The 19,076-nt window shown below is 33.8% G+C and overlaps 1 protein-coding gene across 2 annotated transcripts; it reads right to left on the reverse strand.

Annotated features, from left to right (window-relative positions):
• Positions 1-2,718: 2,718 nt before the first annotated feature.
• Positions 2,719-14,121, reverse strand: LOC147485996 (adenylate kinase 4). 2 transcript variants are annotated; one of them, XR_015201242.1, is made up of 7 exons: positions 13,846-14,121; positions 11,420-11,565; positions 11,219-11,338; positions 10,953-11,120; positions 8,336-8,425; positions 3,166-3,411; positions 2,719-3,009 (listed from the first exon to the last, which is right to left on the reverse strand). XR_015201242.1 is itself a non-coding variant. In XM_086571116.1 (6 exons), the coding sequence occupies exons 1-6, from the start codon at positions 13,952-13,954 to the stop codon at positions 3,310-3,312; spliced, it is 735 nt and encodes a 244-aa protein (XP_086427242.1). In that variant the 5' UTR covers positions 13,955-14,121; the 3' UTR covers positions 3,091-3,309. The 2 variants fall into 2 exon arrangements, 1 of the variants encoding a protein (XP_086427242.1); XM_086571116.1 differs by lacking the exon at positions 2,719-3,009 and having other exon boundaries at positions 3,091-3,411.
• Between the last annotated feature and the right edge of the window lie 4,955 nt (positions 14,122-19,076).

Below are 19,076 nucleotides of genomic sequence, written 5' to 3' on the forward strand. Positions count from 1 at the left end.
AGTAAAAAACTTATGGATATCTGAACCAAATCGAACCGATTAGTTTGATTTTGATATATAGAATTTAGTATTATATTACACTAAATAAAAACAAACCCAAACATTATTATTATATATAGTCTATATTTGTTAGGTGTAAAATTATACTAAATATATATAACATTTAGCATAATAGTGAATGTGTGTTATTAAATGTATCTTTTATAATATTATATTAAATATGTATATTATAAATATTAATAATAATATTTACGTGTCTACATCTACACGTATAGTAGTATACAATGAATTAACTAATGCACTGTCTATATTAACTAATGTATGAACGTGTACGTGCTTGATATATTACATGTATATATATTAGATAACGAATACATACAATGCTAACTAACAATTGTAGTACATGTGGTATTTATTCTATATATGACGCATTACGTATAGTATAATATACATATGTTCGATTTAAAATATACACATGCGTATAATGTATGAGAATGTATTTAAAAATTTTGGATAACTTTCAAATATTATTATTGAATTTAGGACCATTACTTTTTATGAGAGGACAAAAATATCGATGACAAGTGTTATAGTCGCCGTAAACCAACTTTTATATCGGTTATATAACTAAAAAAAATTATTTTAACAATAAAAATGTATAACCCGATAAGGAATCGGAACCGGAATCAGAACCGACTTAATTAATGGGTATGGGTATGGGTTTTTTCAAAATATAAGAAAAAATCCGAAAGAACTAAACCCGATAGGAACCGCTAAAAATAGACCCATAATCGAAACCGACAAGAATCGACCCAGAACCGACCCATGAACACCCCTAGATAAGCCCCATTTATTTTCTAAGTTTATGAGAAATGTAAGCACATATTGCCCCCCTCACTTCCTCACTTCATAAAAATTACAGGGAGTGACTCTCAAGGACAAAAATGCCGAAAAAGTAACTCTCAAGGACACCTTTTTATTTTTGTAACTCACAAGGACTGGGTAGATGAAAGGTCAAGTATACCCTTGACGTGAAATAAAAAACGGATCAGGTAGATGAAATGTCAAGTATACCTCTGTCACAAAATAATTAACGTCCTGACCCAAACGAAACGAACCGGTGTATTTAGTATGAACATTCACAATGTTCATAGTCGCTAATCCTAAACATTCAACGTTAAATTGGGTATAAATATTCAACATTCAATGCTTATAATATATGAACATTCATTTATAGTCCATACATGAACATTCAATGTTTATAGTCTTTGGGTATGAACATTCAATGTTCATAGTAAACATTTAATGTTCATAGTCTTTGGGTATGAACATTGATTGGGTATGAACATTCGATGTTCATAGTCCTTGGATAGTGAACATTGAATATTCATAATCTGTTGGGTATAAACATTCGATGTTCATAGTCCTTGGTCATTTGAGTATGAACATTCAATGTTCATAGTTTTTGGGTATGAACATTGATTGCGTATGAACATTCAATGTTCATACATCAATATATTGTATAAGGTACATTCACCTATTTAGATATGAACAATCATTATTCATACACCAGCAGAAGGTATGAACACTCATTGTTCATAGTAAAATGACAGAAATGGTAAAATTGGAAAATATTTATTTTAAATTCAGGTCATTTGTCTTTGAGGGTTATTTTCACGAAGGGTATAACTGACATTTTAAAAAATATAAAAAGGCGGAACCAACTTATTTTGTCTTTGAGGGTTACTAATTTTGAAATAGTGGATTAGTGAGTTACTTTTCTCCAAAATTTGTCCTCTCACAATTACTCGCAAAAACCCGTGTATTCTAGACTTCATTTTCCCCAAAATTGGGCCTTGGGACCAATTTCTTGTAAAAATTAAGTTAAACTTGAAATGAAAACAGCCCTCTCGGCAACGCCTCCTCACTTCTGAATATGCATATTGTGATTTTCCTATTTGTTCAATTTAAAAGCACATCCCTCACTGAAATTAGAACAAGCTCTCTCTATATTAATAATTTATAAGAACCCCCCTCATTACTCATGCCATTTGGATAGACAGTATAATAAACCGAATGTCTTTCATGTATGTACATTCTTTGTTAACGCACTGTATCAAATAACGATCCAGATTTCAGTTTGAAATTTTGACATCCCGTAAAAACATCAGCTGGTTCCAAAAATGTCAATGATTAAACAAATCCTGCCTTGTGACTACAACACGCCAAAATAATGTGCAAAAAGTTCATTTGAACATTCTCGATTGCAATTGTGATTTTTAAGTCTCGGTGATGATTATGATGATCTCCTAAAAACCACGATTTTGAATCGTGTCCAAGTATCCACCAAGTTGGACAAGAAAGTTTCCTTAACACAAACCAACAGCACCATAATGTCCGTTGTCAATACCGGGTAATCACATCCATCAGCAAGGTCTCAATCCGCCCCACTACCTTTGAATAGGTAGTCAAGTATCGTCTTTCATATGTCTAATTATTTAACCAGATTCATGCACCCATTTTCTAGGAGCACCTAAAGGAATTAGGACTTTATCATCAACTTACCGTCAGAGGATCACAGATGTAATACTTGTTCACTGAGTTTGGTTCATAGAAACCAGATTACATGGAAACTGACCATTTTTCTCTCCATTTAACCATCTCATAATTTCTAGTTCAGCAAAGGCCTCCTCCTTCCATATATTAAAAGCAACCATGGAAAGCAACTTCCTTTATTTGCGAAGGACAACAATTTCCGTATGTTTTATATAATATGGGAAAGCATTTATCCTTCTCTCTATCTTCTTTCTCGATTCAATGGCCGACACAGCCTTTGTTCCCGGTTTGATCTAAACCACACACTACTTAAATCCTAAAATCCCAAAACACAGTGACAACTGAAAGCAGCATTGAGGACAAACAAAGTGGTGGCAATATCACAACACTAACTTGCTTCTTTACTCGAACATCTTTCTGGAGATTACCAAGAAGCTTCTTCCGGAAAAAATGCTGCTCTCATAAAAGTAACAACCATTTAATAACAACATAAATCATCTGAGTAGCCCTGATAAATACGAGACCAGCCAAAAAGACTCAAAATGATAATTTCACATTATTCTCACATTCCATCCATAAAATTTTATTTGGAAATTAGTCTATTAGTACCTCATGAGCTAACAGAAGAGCCGGTATTTCCAGTTGCAACAAAAAGAGAAATGGGAAGAACAAGTATAGATCAGCTAATCCAATAATGTATCGGATGGAGCAAAAAACTGGAGGGAACATAAAGTTATTCAGTAAGAAACATTCCTATGAAGAGAGCGCCTTTTGAACCTCTGCAGTGACTTCTTTTGGAGTCTTCTCCGCGGGAAGCTCTGCAACAACCCCCTTTTTTGAATAGTAATCAATGACCTGAAGCATCGAACGTTCAAAACGTTTGTTAAATTCTTGATCAAGAAAATAAGGAAAATAGAGGCCACTCATTGCTAAATCCAAAAGAAAAAAAGTTTCAAAATCAAACAAAAATCATCGATTTGCCATTTTAAGAATATCGCCAGATGATTATCTTCACCAAACCATGACCCAATCCGATGATCAGCTGATATAAAGGCACAAATTAGGAAAGTTCAGTCGCATCACGTGTACGTACAAATGTTCAATACAGTCTGTGCTAAACGCTGTGCCTTTTGACTCTATACTTCGACAGAATTGCTTATTGTGAAGGCAATGAAAATTGGTTAATCTTGTCAGTAAATTTATTTGAGAGAGATGTTTCGGAGCACCCACAGGAAATTGCGATGTAACCCAAAAACTTTAAAGCCACCATGTTTCTCCTATTGTACATATCACACCCCAATATATGTTGGATGACATAAGAGCTAGACTTCACAGAACCTCTAGAATCTTGTTAGTGAAGCTTTTTAGTGTCATCTCTACTATATTAAATACTTATTAGAGTAAGGGTATTATGGAACCATCTGTATATAGCACTCCAAAATATCTTCAAAAACAAATATTCTCATTTTGTTAGATTCCATTAAACATAGTGTTGGGTCTGTTTTCAGGAAAAAAGAACTTAGTAAATAGCCTCATGTCCTTATTTTTCAGAAATGGCGGCCTAGATGGTTCCTCTTTGATTTGAATGTGAAAAAGCCCCCACTCTTCTTAGGAGGTGAAGTGTTACAGCATCCCCCAAAATAAGACACTTGGCTATAAGTCCTACTGTTAAAGTATGCAGTCAACAGTTACAGGCATGTTGGGATGTCATTACATGATATGCTAATCACGGTCCCCAAAATGGATTCCCAATATGACTCCTCTTTGATTTGAATGTGAAAAAGTCCCTAATCTTCTTAGGAGGCGAAGTGTTATAGCATCCCCCAAGAGAAGAAACTTGGCTATAAATCCTACTCTCAAAGTATGCAGTCAACTGTTACACGCATGTTGGGATGTCATTACATGATATATGCTAATCACGGTCTCCAAAACGGATTTCTTATTTAGAGAAGATAATCCACCAATATGACTCCTCTTTGATTTGAATGTGAAAAGGTCCCTAATCTTCTTAGGAGGCGAAGTGTTACAGCATCCCCCAAGAGAAGAAACTTGGCTATAAATCCTACTCTTAGAGTATGCAGAAACTGTTACATGCATGTTTGGAGGTCATTACATGATATGCTAATCACGATCTCCAAAACGGATTTCCCATTTAGAGAAGATAACCACAAATATACCATGTAGTTCCTTTTTCTCTTGAATTCAATTTTATATCATCCGGAAGAGTTTGTTGTGTTGATCTCATGCCTTCAGATCTATCCATCTATATATCTATACAAGATAGCCAGTCACATCGAATTTCAAATTACTCTTTCCCTCTGTTTTAAATACAGTTCGGAATCAAGTTCTAATCGCATTTGCTAATCTCTTCTCAATATATGAAGCAGAAATCTAATATACTTGAGCTGCATTTAACTCAATATTTTTAATTCAATATAGCAGGTAACTACTACCGACACTTTCAAGGTGTTTGGTGGTTAAAAACTTGAATCGGATTTATCATTTATGAGAGAATGAATTTTGCACTTAAACAGTTCTCAAAATTCCATTTTTACTATTTCTTTCAAGTTTTTCCGAAGTACAATTTGATTACTAAGAGCATCTCTCTCTAGTTAAATGCCAATCTGGTAACAAAGCACCTACTTTCCGGAAAAAAACCCAAAAAACAAAGTTTTCTAGAGAGATTCCAATCTAGTAGCATCCACATTCTGGTAGATTACTTGCCAGCAAATATATTACAAAGTTTGCGGACGTGGAGCGATAAATGAGGTGTCATGTGACATATTAGTTGTTGCTTGACATTTTCAACGCTATTTTTTAGGAAAGTAAATTTTAAACTATTAAAAAAGAATATGAGACCCATTTTAACAACTTTTGTTAGTTTTGTGGATTTGCAAGTCTCCATTGGCTACCAGCTTTGCAGTTCATCTAGAGATCGCAATTTTTGGCATGAAAATTCTTCAACTTGGCAACAATGCTACTCACCTAGGAATTCTAAAGCATCTCCAGTCCGGTAGCAGGATTTCTTCAAATCTTTCTACCAAATTGAAGAAATTTCGAGTTCCAAATTAAGCATCTCTAGTGGTAGTAGCAAAACGGAGTCACATATCCACAAATCTAACAAAAGTTTTTACAGTGTATCCCACATTTTTTATTTAATATTATAACCATAGTTATCAGACCCAGCCCGGACACTGACCCGGCAAAGGAACTGGGTCACTGGGTCACCAATTCGACCAGTGGGTCAATACTTAAGTTAAAAATATTATATAATTCACTTAGTACATACATTTTCACAACTTCATTAGTGGCCCAGGTGGTCTTAGAGTAATTTCATTTTCCAATAAACCAAGGTTCGAGTCTATACAGGTTATGTTTTTCAAAATTAAAATGTTTCTTTACTAGTTTACTATTAGATGTTATTTATATTTCTTATATAGTTAATAACTAGCAAGAAAAGTTGTTGTGGTGTAATGGTAGAGATCCTAACTTGTTTAATAGTCACCCAAGGTTCGAGTCTTAGTACCAACAAATTAAAATTTTATAATTTCTAAAATTAGTTATGGACCGGTGGCTCGGACTAAACCGTCCGGGTTAAAACAGTTTACAAGAAAACCGAACGAGTTAACCGGGTTTGGCCTGGGTCAACTGCTTAAACGATCTGCTATGTGACCCAACCCAGTTTGGTGACTGGGTTGCCGGTTTAAAATTATAAATCCAACAACTCATCCATTGCATGACATTTTTTATGGCTTGCTTTAAAATAGGGTCGAAAATTCAAGCAACAACTCATCCATTGCATGACATTTCACGGGACGCTCCATATCCGCAAACCTTATAGCAAATTTGCTACCATTTAAGTACCACAATGTGGATGCTACCCACTTCGCATCATACTAGAACTATAATGATTATAATAATATATATTTTTTAAGAAAAAAAAAAATCCATTTTTCGACAATTTGGTGCTCTAATATTACTACAACTCTACAAGTATTGGGCAAACATTAAGATTTTCTATCATTTTATCCACTTATCAATGCATCAAATCATTATAGGCATGTATAAAGCCAAAGGCTAAATACAGGATTTTTGGCTTTTCTACGTTTCTTACTCTTGAATTTTCATAATTTCATAAAATACCAAGAGATAAATATGTCTGTACACTCGATAAGGAAAAGTTGGCTCATTGATAACCCTCAACACATACCGATAGAGAAATATAGGATTTTTGGCTTTTCTACGTTTCTTACTCTTGAACTTTCATAATTTCATAAAATACCAAGGTATAAATATGTCTTTACACTTGATAAGGAAAAGTTGACTCATTGATAACCCTCAACACATACCGACAGAGAACAGACACGTCAAGCAAGTCAATTTCCTAAACAAGATTTGAACCTATTAACTGTCAATCATAAATCTTGCTCTTCATAGTACCCTCGAAACTTGACTCTAAATTCCCAACTCTCTCACTTTCCACGTTTTTTATTCTTAAGAAGCTAATTATGAGTAATTTTGCATGGCCTACTCACATGGTCATCATTTTCTCTAGGATGATATAAAATTTACTCCTCCCTTTCAAAACAGATAGACAAAATGTATTTTTTGATATAATCAAATGGTACATTAGCAAGAGACTAAAATTTTAAAGCTCATAGCCCCATACACCTGATTTACTCACTTAAAGTAGATTACAACCCAACACCCACCCCTGCCTCCCACCCCACCCCACCCCTCTCTCCCCAGGTAAACAACAACAAGAGCCAGGAGCTTCCCTTCTTGGAGGAAAAGAATTCCTGCCTCACTTCCAACTTAAGTTGTCATGTGTCCTCAATCCTCAATCCCAATGCTTAAAAGATGCATAAGGGTGTTGAGGCTTAAAGGTTAAAAACTACCAAAAATATGAGATCAACAAACATTTTTGAACTCACATGAGATTTCGTTTGATCGGATTCTCATCAAAATTCTTTATGAGACATCTTTTTAAAATGTATACAATGCGATGTTCCATAGTGATTGGAGACCTTACAACAGACCTTTTAGGATTGTTTATTGTTATATTAGGGGGGTATTTAGGTTTAAAGTGAGAAAACAAACAGAAAAAATGGAATTCAAAGAATCAGATTTTTGTTAACAATGAAGGCTATAGCCTCAATACGCTTCAGTACTATCGACTCAAGGCATGCATTGAGGGGGTAAGCCTCTTACACTACTTGTTAGGCTATAGCCTCGATGGGTTTTTTTTTTTCTGAAAACCATTTCTAACACGCTTACAAAGGGTTGGATCTCACATTCGAAAGCCATAGCTTAGAACTGACAACAGTTTTCATATTTAGTTAACAGTTATAGAGTTTCTTACCAATTACAAGAAATTTGTTGATTTAATTACCAATTGCATTTGGTGTGGGAAAAGGAATCAATTATCATGTATCGAACAAAGATCTGATGAGATTGTGGTGGAAAAAACCAGTGAATGCAAAAATAAAAAATAAATAAAATGAGGGCTTGGAAAACTTTGGTCGAGATTATATAAGCCAGTTTGTTACATAAAAAGGTTGCCCCACTACATCTATCAAGACAACCCTTTCTGAAGAACCCCAGTCCCCAGCCATCTATGCCAAGATATATTTTATAGACATGTCGAAACAGGTTTTAAGGATAGGGAAAGACAATTTTCAGTTAAGTTGCCATGAAGAACAAATGAAGTTGCCCATCGTAGAGGATAAAATTATATCAAGGGAAAGAAAAATTCCATCTAAGTAAATAACAAACATACCGGCTCAGTTTGCCTGTGGAAGGCCTCCAACCTTGACTTAAGTACTGCAGCAGTATCATCTTTTCGCTGAATCAAAGGCTCTCCAGAGACCTGTGGGGAAAAAAAATATTTAAACTTTCTAGTAAATAACATTACAACCCATGATTTTCTCAACAATGTTGGTATTCAAAAATTTAGTAAGTCATCAAATATGATAAAGCAATTCCAATTTAAAATTGAATGATTTCAGTTTACAAAAACACATAACCAGAGCATACCATACTGATAAAAAGATCAGGAAAAGGATTAGACTCAAACGATTTAGACATCAGATCTTTAGTAATGACCGAGACGCAATATCAGCACTAAATGTGTAAAGTACAATCAGTCACCAGTGGGGGACAGGGGAATCACCTGATTTTGAAACTCACAAATTTAATAAGAATGATTGCCTTAAAAGAAAATCCCTATATTTAAGGTGTCTTCGATATCCAATTCTCTACTTTTACTGATAATTAACAAATTTATTAAACAGAATGGTGAGCACAAAATAGGAAGGTTGTTCAAACCGGAAGAACTTGTAGACAAGGATAATTTTCATGCTCAGATATTGTAACTATATATTAATATTTATCAATAAAAATTATATTTCACCGAATAACATTACAAATTTACAAGGTAACTAGTGCTTAGCAAGATACTAAAATTAGTTGCTAGGATCCCTCAACTCAGACAATTAAAATCTAAAATATTTTATTTTCAGCACGCTCAGACGTTCAGAAGTGTGTGTTTATCCATGCCTATTCAGTTAATTTAAATGCTTCTCTTACTTGTGACTTGCGAGAATTCAATTTCATGTGCTTTTGCAAAAAGAAACAACAAACCTAGCCAACAAATACCTTGGGGGATTGGGTACTTGGTTGGGCTGGGATCTATGGATAATTAGCTACTTTATGATCATTCATATGTAATCTTTTTTATGCAATTTTCAAATAACATCAAGGAATATTTAAATAAATAAATAAAACAAAAAAATAAAATAAAATAAATACAAAGCAAATAAGGGAGATATACTGCTGAAATCTATATGTAGTTGCTACTTGCTATATAATAGTAGATATACATTCTCTTATAGTCTTATAGTAGATACTGCTCTTAGAGCATTTTGTGTGTAGATATACATACTCTTGGATATATATTCTCTTATAATCTTATAATAGATATACTTCTCTTAGAGCATTTTGTGTGTAAATGGGAGCCTTTTATGTTTTAAGCAGTCGTTCTCATTAGCAGAATTCATGTTTAGTTTCTTTGTTTGGTTTTTCTCTCTTTCGAGCTTTAGTTCTTTGTAGTACAACATCTCATCCTACTTTATTTTAATTGGTTCTATATTAATAATAAATTTTATTTACCAATCAAATAATTAGTAGGTATACATCTAAAACTTTGCGGCCATTTAAACTAAGAAAATTTATTCCGCGTAGATTTCGGCTGTGTAGGCACTTTCTAAGCAAACCATTTCCATTGGACCACCTTAGTGTTAGCTTCACCTAGTTTGATAAAGATTTTGGCTGTGGAGGCACTTTCTAAGCAAACCATTTTCATTGAACCACCTTAGTGTTAGCTTAATCCTGAAGAGCAAACATTTACTCCCATTTGCTGTGCAAACAAGCAGTATTGAAATAGATATACAGCCACGACTACTTGGGTGTACAAAAAAAAAATCATAGCAAAAATAAAATTAATAGTATTGAAATTTACTTTTTGTTCTCGGAAGTACATGCCCATCATTATCATTTTTTTTTTGTCCACAATACACAGACTAGCATAACTGTAAACAAATTAGAATGCAATGTATGACATAATGACAAGGCATAATGACATATTTAGGATAATGACTTAAGGCATGATTAAATCAATAAAAAGAAATTCCGAGAACAAAAAGTATCAAATTAATAAACATATGTAAAATGATTCTCCACCTAACGTTAAAGACCTATAGAACTCAAACACCCAGAATGAAATTCCTTCCAGATTGTGCCAATGCTATGTGGTAACCAATGTGGGAAAAGAATGCATTTGATGATAAAAACAATGTGAGGAAATATTGCGTTTGAGACTCAAGATGGTACCATATGTCCCAACTCCCAAAAGATGGTAAAGTAAACAATGCCCCACAACCTCTTCTTAACAGGAAGAATCCCAGAGCATACCGTACACATAGAAAGTAAGTGGATGCCTCAGAAAGACCCAAGTCAAAAGAAAGCAAGCTCATAGACTTCAAGAGCCAACTCAACTCCTAAATACGATGATACTACATCTACAACAAATATGTGCTACTGAAAACAATAAAAAAAAATGTCTGTAGAACATGGTTTGGCATGACCAGAAATTCTATGACACTCTGCCAACCCCAAAAGATACATTAACACAAACTCTAAAGTTCCTGTATGACGACTTTTCAAACCCTACATCAATAGGTGGTAACAACACTCTTGACACTCCCTAATACGCCATTCCACCCCAACATCAATATTACTAATAATAATTAAACATCTTTTTATGCAAGTCACGAGAAAAAAAAAGAAAAAAAAAATGGCATCTTAGAAAAAAAAGATTGAAAATCAAAATAGCTTACGTCATCAACACCAAGAACTTTGGGAGGTGCATATTTTGTGTGATAGGTCCGACCACTAGAAGGGTGGATCCAACGACCAGTGATTCTCTCCTCCAAGATGGCATCATCAATGGCAAAGTTAAGAACCTTGTCAACTTTGGTTCCTTGCTTTTCCAGCATCCCGTCAAGCTGCACCAAAGGGAGATACAAACAAGAGAAAATTTCAATAAAATAATATTCAAACGAAGAAAGAAAAAAAATTAACGATAAATGAAAAGATCATAAACCTTTTCTGCTTGAACCACAGTTCTAGGGAATCCATCAAGAATGAAACCTTTCTGACATGATGGCCTCTTCATTGCTTCATCGATTATTCCAACAACCAAGTCATCAGTAACAAGTTCTCCCTACAAACAACCTCCACAATCAGTAATGACAACAAATATAAACATGTCTCATGACCAAGGAACGCTCTGTAAAGTGTATACCTTCTCCATGGCTTCTTTCGCCTTGATTCCAAGAGGTGTTTTAGCAGCAACAGCAGCTCTGAGCATATCACCAGTAGCCAAGTGGCACAAGCAATAGTCATCCTTGATAAGAGGAGACTGAGTGCCTTTTCCCGATCCAGGTGGACCTGCCAGTCATCTAATTTTTCATTAATATGTTCGTCATAGACAGTATAACACCAAGTAAAAGTGAATAAACAAAAATTAATCTTCTGTTTACAAGTAACTTGTCATATACTTTAAAGACTCTCGAGACTCTTTTGTATTTTATACCCCCTCTAGATGAACAATTGTCTAAAATCGTTGAGGAGGATATAAGAGGAACAATCTACGTAAGATTTTGATTAAGGAATGCAGGTAGGGGTCTGCCTAACCACATAGCTATCGTTCATAAAAAAAAAAAACTTGTCATATACTACTGATACTTACAAAAAAATCAGTTGACTGTGCTTCATAAGCTCTAAAATTCAGTTCATTACATTAACAAACACTGTTTTCAACTATATATATATATATATATATATATATATATATATATATATATATATATATATATATATATATATATATATATATAGTGAGGCTCTAAAGCGGACGTCTGCAAACGGACTTCTTGAAAATTGGTTGTTTTAAGTAAGTTAAAACTTAAAACCCACACTTTCTCTTTTACGTAGTATCTTTTCTCGATCTCTTCCAAAAAGTATAATTCTAAAGTCATAAATGCAACTAAAATTAAGGAAACAAAATAGAAATATAACAGGAAAAAGAAAAGAAGACCTTCTCGGTCACCGGCCTCTTTCTTCCTCAAAACTAAGAAAAACATTTCATTCTTTCAGATGCAACTTTAAGATTTTGATTAATTATACAATAATAAAATAAAAATAATTTGAATTTGAAAAGTTTTATAAACTAGAATTAGAAACAACAATTCCATATGCTTTAAGTTTCACGACACCACCATTAAAATCTAGAAGATGGAGAGAGATACAAATAACCACCATTAAAATTTGGACGATGGAGAGAGGACAAGATTTTTAAGATTTTAAAACAGAAGGTCCATTAATGTATTCTACACTTATTGATACTATTAAATCTTATCCTATTATAAGTACTTTTGTACAGGAATGACGAGTTGAGACTTGCGAGAAGGAGATGAGTTTTAATTCATCTTTACAATTAGCTTATGGTGGAGAGAGAATGTTATTCATCCGTTTTTTTTCAGTTACATTGTAGGACTCGTGAGAGAGAATATATTTTTTTTCCATAATAACTGAAAAGAGAATATTACGTGAGAGAGAGTGGGTTTTAAGTTGCATAAAACAACCAATTTTCAAGGAGTCCATTTGCGGACGTCCACTTGAGAGCCTCACTGTATATATATATAGGGGTAGGTTCCGTTTACAACACTTTCTATACAATGTTTTATACAATACTCCTTGAAATTATGAATTACGCATTGATTCCTTATAGATATGATCTTCACACCATAGAGATCATCTCCACAAAAATTCAGCTCATTTGAAAACTCCTAACCATGAGAAAAATTGCTCTCAATCTATGAATTTTCATCAACAATCCATAAATATCAATTTTGTAACTCTTTTTTGACAAACTTAGAAATGTTCAAATGACCCGATATTTTGTGGAGGTCATATCCATGGTGAGAATATCTTATCCACAAAAACTTAGCCCTTAAATCATCTTAAAGAGTCCAGTAGGAGGTATTGTATAAAAAATGTTGTAAACGGAACCTACCCATATATATACATATGATGTTAAGGGTTTGGGTATTCCAAACCATGCACCAGATTAGATAGATGGTGCATATACTCATCAATGTCATCACTCCAATATGCCAACCAAAAATAAATGAAAGGAAAAGCTATAACGGTTACGTGTTTGCTTGGTACCCTAGAGAATCTAATTCCTTAGTATCAATAACTTGGATGGAGAAACATATACATTAGAAAGCATATTTTTTAACAAAATAGTTGTTCAGCAATCAGCATTGATGGAACCAAAAGCAACAGTTGTGACTTAAGGGAGATAAAAATCAGAACTTTTAAAGACGTTTACTGCAGTTTTAATCATACTCAACCAATGTGTTATATGTAATCTTAAATGTTGTCACTCAATAAGAGAGTAAATACTTCTCCATAATATCCTTACATAATCTAGTTGAAACAATTCAAATCCATTCTACTCCACTTTATAAAAATCATTTTTTTTTCACATCTAAATTATAAGCTAGACAAACACAAAATGCAGCTTTACAGTCAAAATTATAACCAACGAATAGTCAAATCAATCAATTGAGAGCATAATAGAAATCAAAATCAAAACTTTTTATATATGTTCAAAACCTGAAAACGAAATACTCAAAATTAACCAAAAGACAAAAGGTATACCGATGAGAATGAGACGCTTGTCGGGTTTGGATTGACACTTGAGCCGACGAAGAAGTTCAGTCATTATATCTACAGAAGGCACGTTCTCCAAATCCACAGAGCTCGCCATTTTTTTTTTCTCTCGAGAGTTTTGGGTTGGTGCAACAACTGGGCAAACAAAATTTTGAAATTATAGGTGCAGCCCCCTGTGGAGTGTGGACGTTGGTTTCAAAGCTTCAAATTTACGAAACCAGGTCAAGTCTGATGAGGTATGACAAGTCAACAAATCTTTTCCTTGGTTTCTTTTACAAGTTTGTCCTCACCTTTCCTCAGTTTACCAAATTATTATTGCTAATTCCCATGGTGCAGCAAAACACCAAATTTCACGTAAATTGTGATCCAATGGTGCGCAGTTTAAGTGGCTATTAATCGGCGAGTAATCGCTATAATCCGATTAGCAAAAGATTTATAAGGTTAAGTGGGGGCAAATAATCGGGCGATTTAGACCGATTAATTGGTTTTAAAAAATTGTCAATTTAGTCTGATTAGCAGCCTCTGGACTAACTTTTTCATCATATATATATATTTGAAAATGTGAAACAACATTAGGGGTGTAAAAAGCAAATCTAAATATGACACACAAATCTAAAGATCAGTTTGTCTTATTCCCTTGAACTCGTGGTCAGAATGTTGTGTGCTGAGAAAGGTTAAATACAATAGAGATACTCTATAAAAAACAAAAGGTTTGATCCAGTGTCACTCGGGTGTATATAAGCTACATATACAAGCAAGGCCCATTTGTAATTAATAAACCTTATACAAACAAAGCCCATTTGACCTATGTATGTAAGCTACATATACAAATAAAGCCCATTTGACCTTATACAAACAAAGCCCAAAATATATATATATATATTTTTTTGGTAAAGATGTATCAATATTTTTTTATTACTATTATATTTTAGGAGTTAAATTTAGAGGACGTCTAGGGCACGCAGGGTGTACTCGTGCGCAGGCTTCTAGGCCCTTGGATAGTACTTTGTGGAGCAATACACCAGTACCTTTTGTTGTTATGAGTGGCCTAGATTCAATACACCATTCTCTCTTCTGATGCACACTAGCTTTACTCTTAAATTTATATTTAGTCTTCATTTAGTTTCTCCAACTAGTTTCCGATTAATCCCCGATTAATTGCTATAAGCTCTTGGAGCGATTTGCTGCCTATTAACACTTAAACTGCACAGGTCAAAACGCTAACCCGCCAACACTATCAGTATAAGTTTCGCTATGTATACTGCCAATTTTAATGATATAACGAATGCTCTGCACGCTAGAACGAGTGGCGGCTAGAGAAAAAATTCGAAATAAATTTACACGCCTCTGTGGGTAGCGGCTAGAATTTCGATTTAATTTCCAAATAACTCTACACGGCTATCACTGTGGCAGTTAAAATTTCCCCTCATATTTCCTCCCACCACTCACAGTAGCAGTTAGAATTGAATTCTACTATTTTAAGTTTTTTTAATAAATTAGTTTGTGCAATTACCTTTCTATCCTACCCTTTTATATTTTTGTGTTTTAGTTGTATTTCTATAATATTTGTTCTAATTTCAATTTTAAGATTAAATTCATTCCGATTTGCAACAACTTAATTAATCATTGAAAAAAACATTTATTGAAAAAAAAAAACAACAACAACAGCAACAACAACAAATTAAAAGAAAATACAATAAAAATGCATCAAATACGTACGAAATATTTAAAATACTTAATCAAATTAATCAATCACTTTCTTCGCTGTATTCTTCAAAGTGCAAATTTCTTGAAGCAGTTCATGCATTGCAAAAAGTTTGATCTTTCAAGATTTGTTTCTTTGTGTTTTTGTATCATTCTTTTCCTTGAGGTGTCATAGCCGATGTATTTGTGCTCATGATCTCCTTTTCCCACGCTAATGTCTCACGCAATTCTTTTTTTTCTGTAAGTTTAACCCTTGAAGGATTAGACGCTTCACTTTCAAATAATTTTTTTCCCACAATCAGTCGCTGCCTCAATGGCCTCCATCGCCCGTTGAGATTGTCGCGTTAATTCTTTGAGAGAAGATTCGTTTTGACTATCAATTTTTTTTTTTTTTTTTTTTTTTTTTTTTGTCTCTTCCACAATCCGGTCTTTTTGATGAACCGGGTCCTTGCAATTCAAAATCAAGTGTTCCCCCCATGCCATCTTGTTCGTTTAATGGAGTTGGAGACCCGTTGTGAAAATTAGTTTGAGAGAAACCAGGTGTAGTTGGAATTGAATGGCGCACCCATTTTGCCCATTTTTCGTAGTCTTTCAAAATGAACCATGCATGACCAAATTTGAAGGGTTTATATTATCTGATGACCTGGTGACATACAACTTCCTTGCTTACTCCATCTGTAAAAGCAAAAATATATATATTAGTTTGAGTTTAATCAATTATATTCGAAATAAATAATATATATATATATATATATATATATATATATATATATATATATATATATATATATATATATATATATATATAAATATTTCGTTAGTTCCTGATCTATTCATATCCTCGGCTTGATTCAAACATCCACGAAATAAAGTAACTGCTTTATTTAGAAGTTGCCAACGACTTGTAACACTTTTCATAGTTCGTGCCTCTATAAAACCCCACATCATCCTCTGATTCCCAAATTGTTCTTTAATTTTATCCCACAACATGTTGCCTGATTGATTTGTTCCAGTAATTGGATCAATTGAATTATCCAACCATGTTTGGCATATTATTGTGTCTTCATCAACACTAAAGGATGCTCCCCTGCTTTACATTAATGGTACTAAAAGTCAATGGTAATGTATGTATTATTGATATACATAAATAAAGTATTATTGATGTTTGCGGGAATATATAAGAGAGAGAGATGAAGGCAGTCTTTTTATATCTAAAAAGTTGATAAGATTGAATTATTGGATTTCATTTTCTTGTGGTATGTACGCTATTGATTAGGGTCATTGGGTTGTGGGCAAGTTTGGAATGAATTATGCATGTAATATATTTATTGGGGCGTGTGCAAGATACAGAATTGGCTAAGAAATTATGTCGTATACCAAGGGCATAATCTTTTTTAAGAAGTGTAAAATTATAATACATAAAAGCCGTGGATTTCAACTATCTTTATATATAACATAAACTAATTTGCTATCTCACACAACTCAACTTCTCTTAATATTTTCAATTTTTCTTCCATAATTTATTTACTAGCAAAATGAATTATGATAGTGATAATGATTATGATTATGATTATGATTCCTAAAGAAGACGACGTATTGAAAGACACTTCATGCATGGACAAGAAGTGTTGACAACAGATGCACTCGCAATTCAATTTAATCTTGTTACAGCAGCTCATATCATTGAAAACTCTAATCAACCAACTCTCCATATTGGGTCTGTCCTAGGACGCGCTTATAGGAACTATAAAAGGGCAATAGGAAATGCTCTCTTAAAGGTCAATTATTTCGGTGTCAATCCCACATATGATGAAGTATTATTTTGAAAGCGCAACAAAATGAGCAGTCACCTATTCTCAAGGATTAGGATTGGTCTTAAAGAACATAATGATTTATGGATGAAGAAATATGATGCAACCAATAAACCCGATTTGTTGTCACGCGGCAAAATAATGTGTGCGTTGCAAATGCTAACAAACGGAAGCCCATATGATTGAATGGATCAGTGTTTTCATATTGCGCAGTCAATAACACTCTCCTTTGTTAAAATGTTTTGCAAACATGTAGTGGAGAGATTTTGTAAAACCCCTATTTTTTTTTCTACATTATTATTTTATAATATTTAGTATTTTTGGGATTAGATATTTAATGCATGATCAATGTATTAGAAAATTTGGTTTGACCTTTATTATAGAAAGAGAAAGGAGGGAAAACAAGAGAATATTTTTGAAATTTATATTAAAGGAATTTAGTATTTTGAATTTTAAATTTTGTGTAGAGATTTTTAATATTTGAAATTTTTTCAAATAAAGGTGAAACAAGATATTAATATAAGGTACATAATAAATATAGTACTTATAATAGAAAATAATATTCTATAGTTAGGAATAGAGATATTAGGTAAGACATGAAGTTTCTAAGAGTTAAGCGTAATATATGGTAGGTAAATTATTTCGAAAGGTCTCTAGAAAAAAAATAAGGTTTTTCTTAAACAAAAACTAAACACACGAGCTAAAACAAAGAAGAACAGAGACAAGGCGGATTGTGCATCTTTTAGCTAGCTTGGGATCGGATTATCTGCATCATATTCTATATACTCTTTGCGGGAATGTGAGAGGTGAGTAGTTATTTTGCTATTTCATCGAACCTATAGTTTTATGTGTATACAGACATATTTTTCTGTCCAAGGTTTCCATTTTTTATTTATTTATTTTTCCTGCTTATTCTTCTGTAGTTATTCTGCGGTCCGATCGAATTGCTAAAACATGTTAAATATTAGCATATTGATTTGCTGAACTGTGAAACTCTAAAAGTGAACTGTTGAAGCTTTATGGGCCGTTAATGGCTGCGCAAGCCCAAAGAAATTGTCTTGTATATTATTTGAATTTGAACCTTTACAATGTTGTTGTTTTGGTTACCTTATGATTGGTGGTAGTGGGGGTGATTGAGTGCTGGAGAGTGGGGCTGTTGAAGCTTGAAGGAGGCGTTAATGGCGGCACAATCCCGTTTGGGGGAAAAGTGAGTGATGTAAGGAAATCGATTTTTGTGTTAATTAAAGTCATATGGTTTTTCCCAAGGAGCAAAATCGATGGGATGAGAGTGGAGGAGGAGAAGAGTTGGTGGTGGCTGGAACTTGGGCTAGTGCGCTGGTGAGGGTGACTGAAATCGAGATCCAGTGCTCCCAAGTCTTTTTTTTTTCGGTTTCTATTTTGGTTGGGCTTGGGCCAAAACCAATTAGTTGGTTTCTTTGGGCAGGTTTCTATTCTTGTTTTGGGCTGGGTCTATAGGACTTAAAGTGGGTCAAGGTGAATCTTTAAGTTGTTTAGACTTTTTGGCCAGGTTATGAAGGCTTGGGCCTTGGTTTTGGGCTTTGTTTTGGTTAGTTAGATTAGGACCATGGGTTGAAGTGTTTTACATACGGGTTTGCGTCAGGACCCGTTTGGATGAACACCGGTTTGGGACTGGTGACTGTTGGGTTTGGCCTTTTAATTGTTGACCGTTGACCGTTGATTGTT

This window comes from Coptis chinensis, chromosome 7 (assembly GCF_015680905.1).
Source record: "Coptis chinensis isolate HL-2020 chromosome 7, ASM1568090v1, whole genome shotgun sequence".
Lineage (NCBI taxonomy): Eukaryota > Viridiplantae > Streptophyta > Magnoliopsida > Ranunculales > Ranunculaceae > Coptis > Coptis chinensis.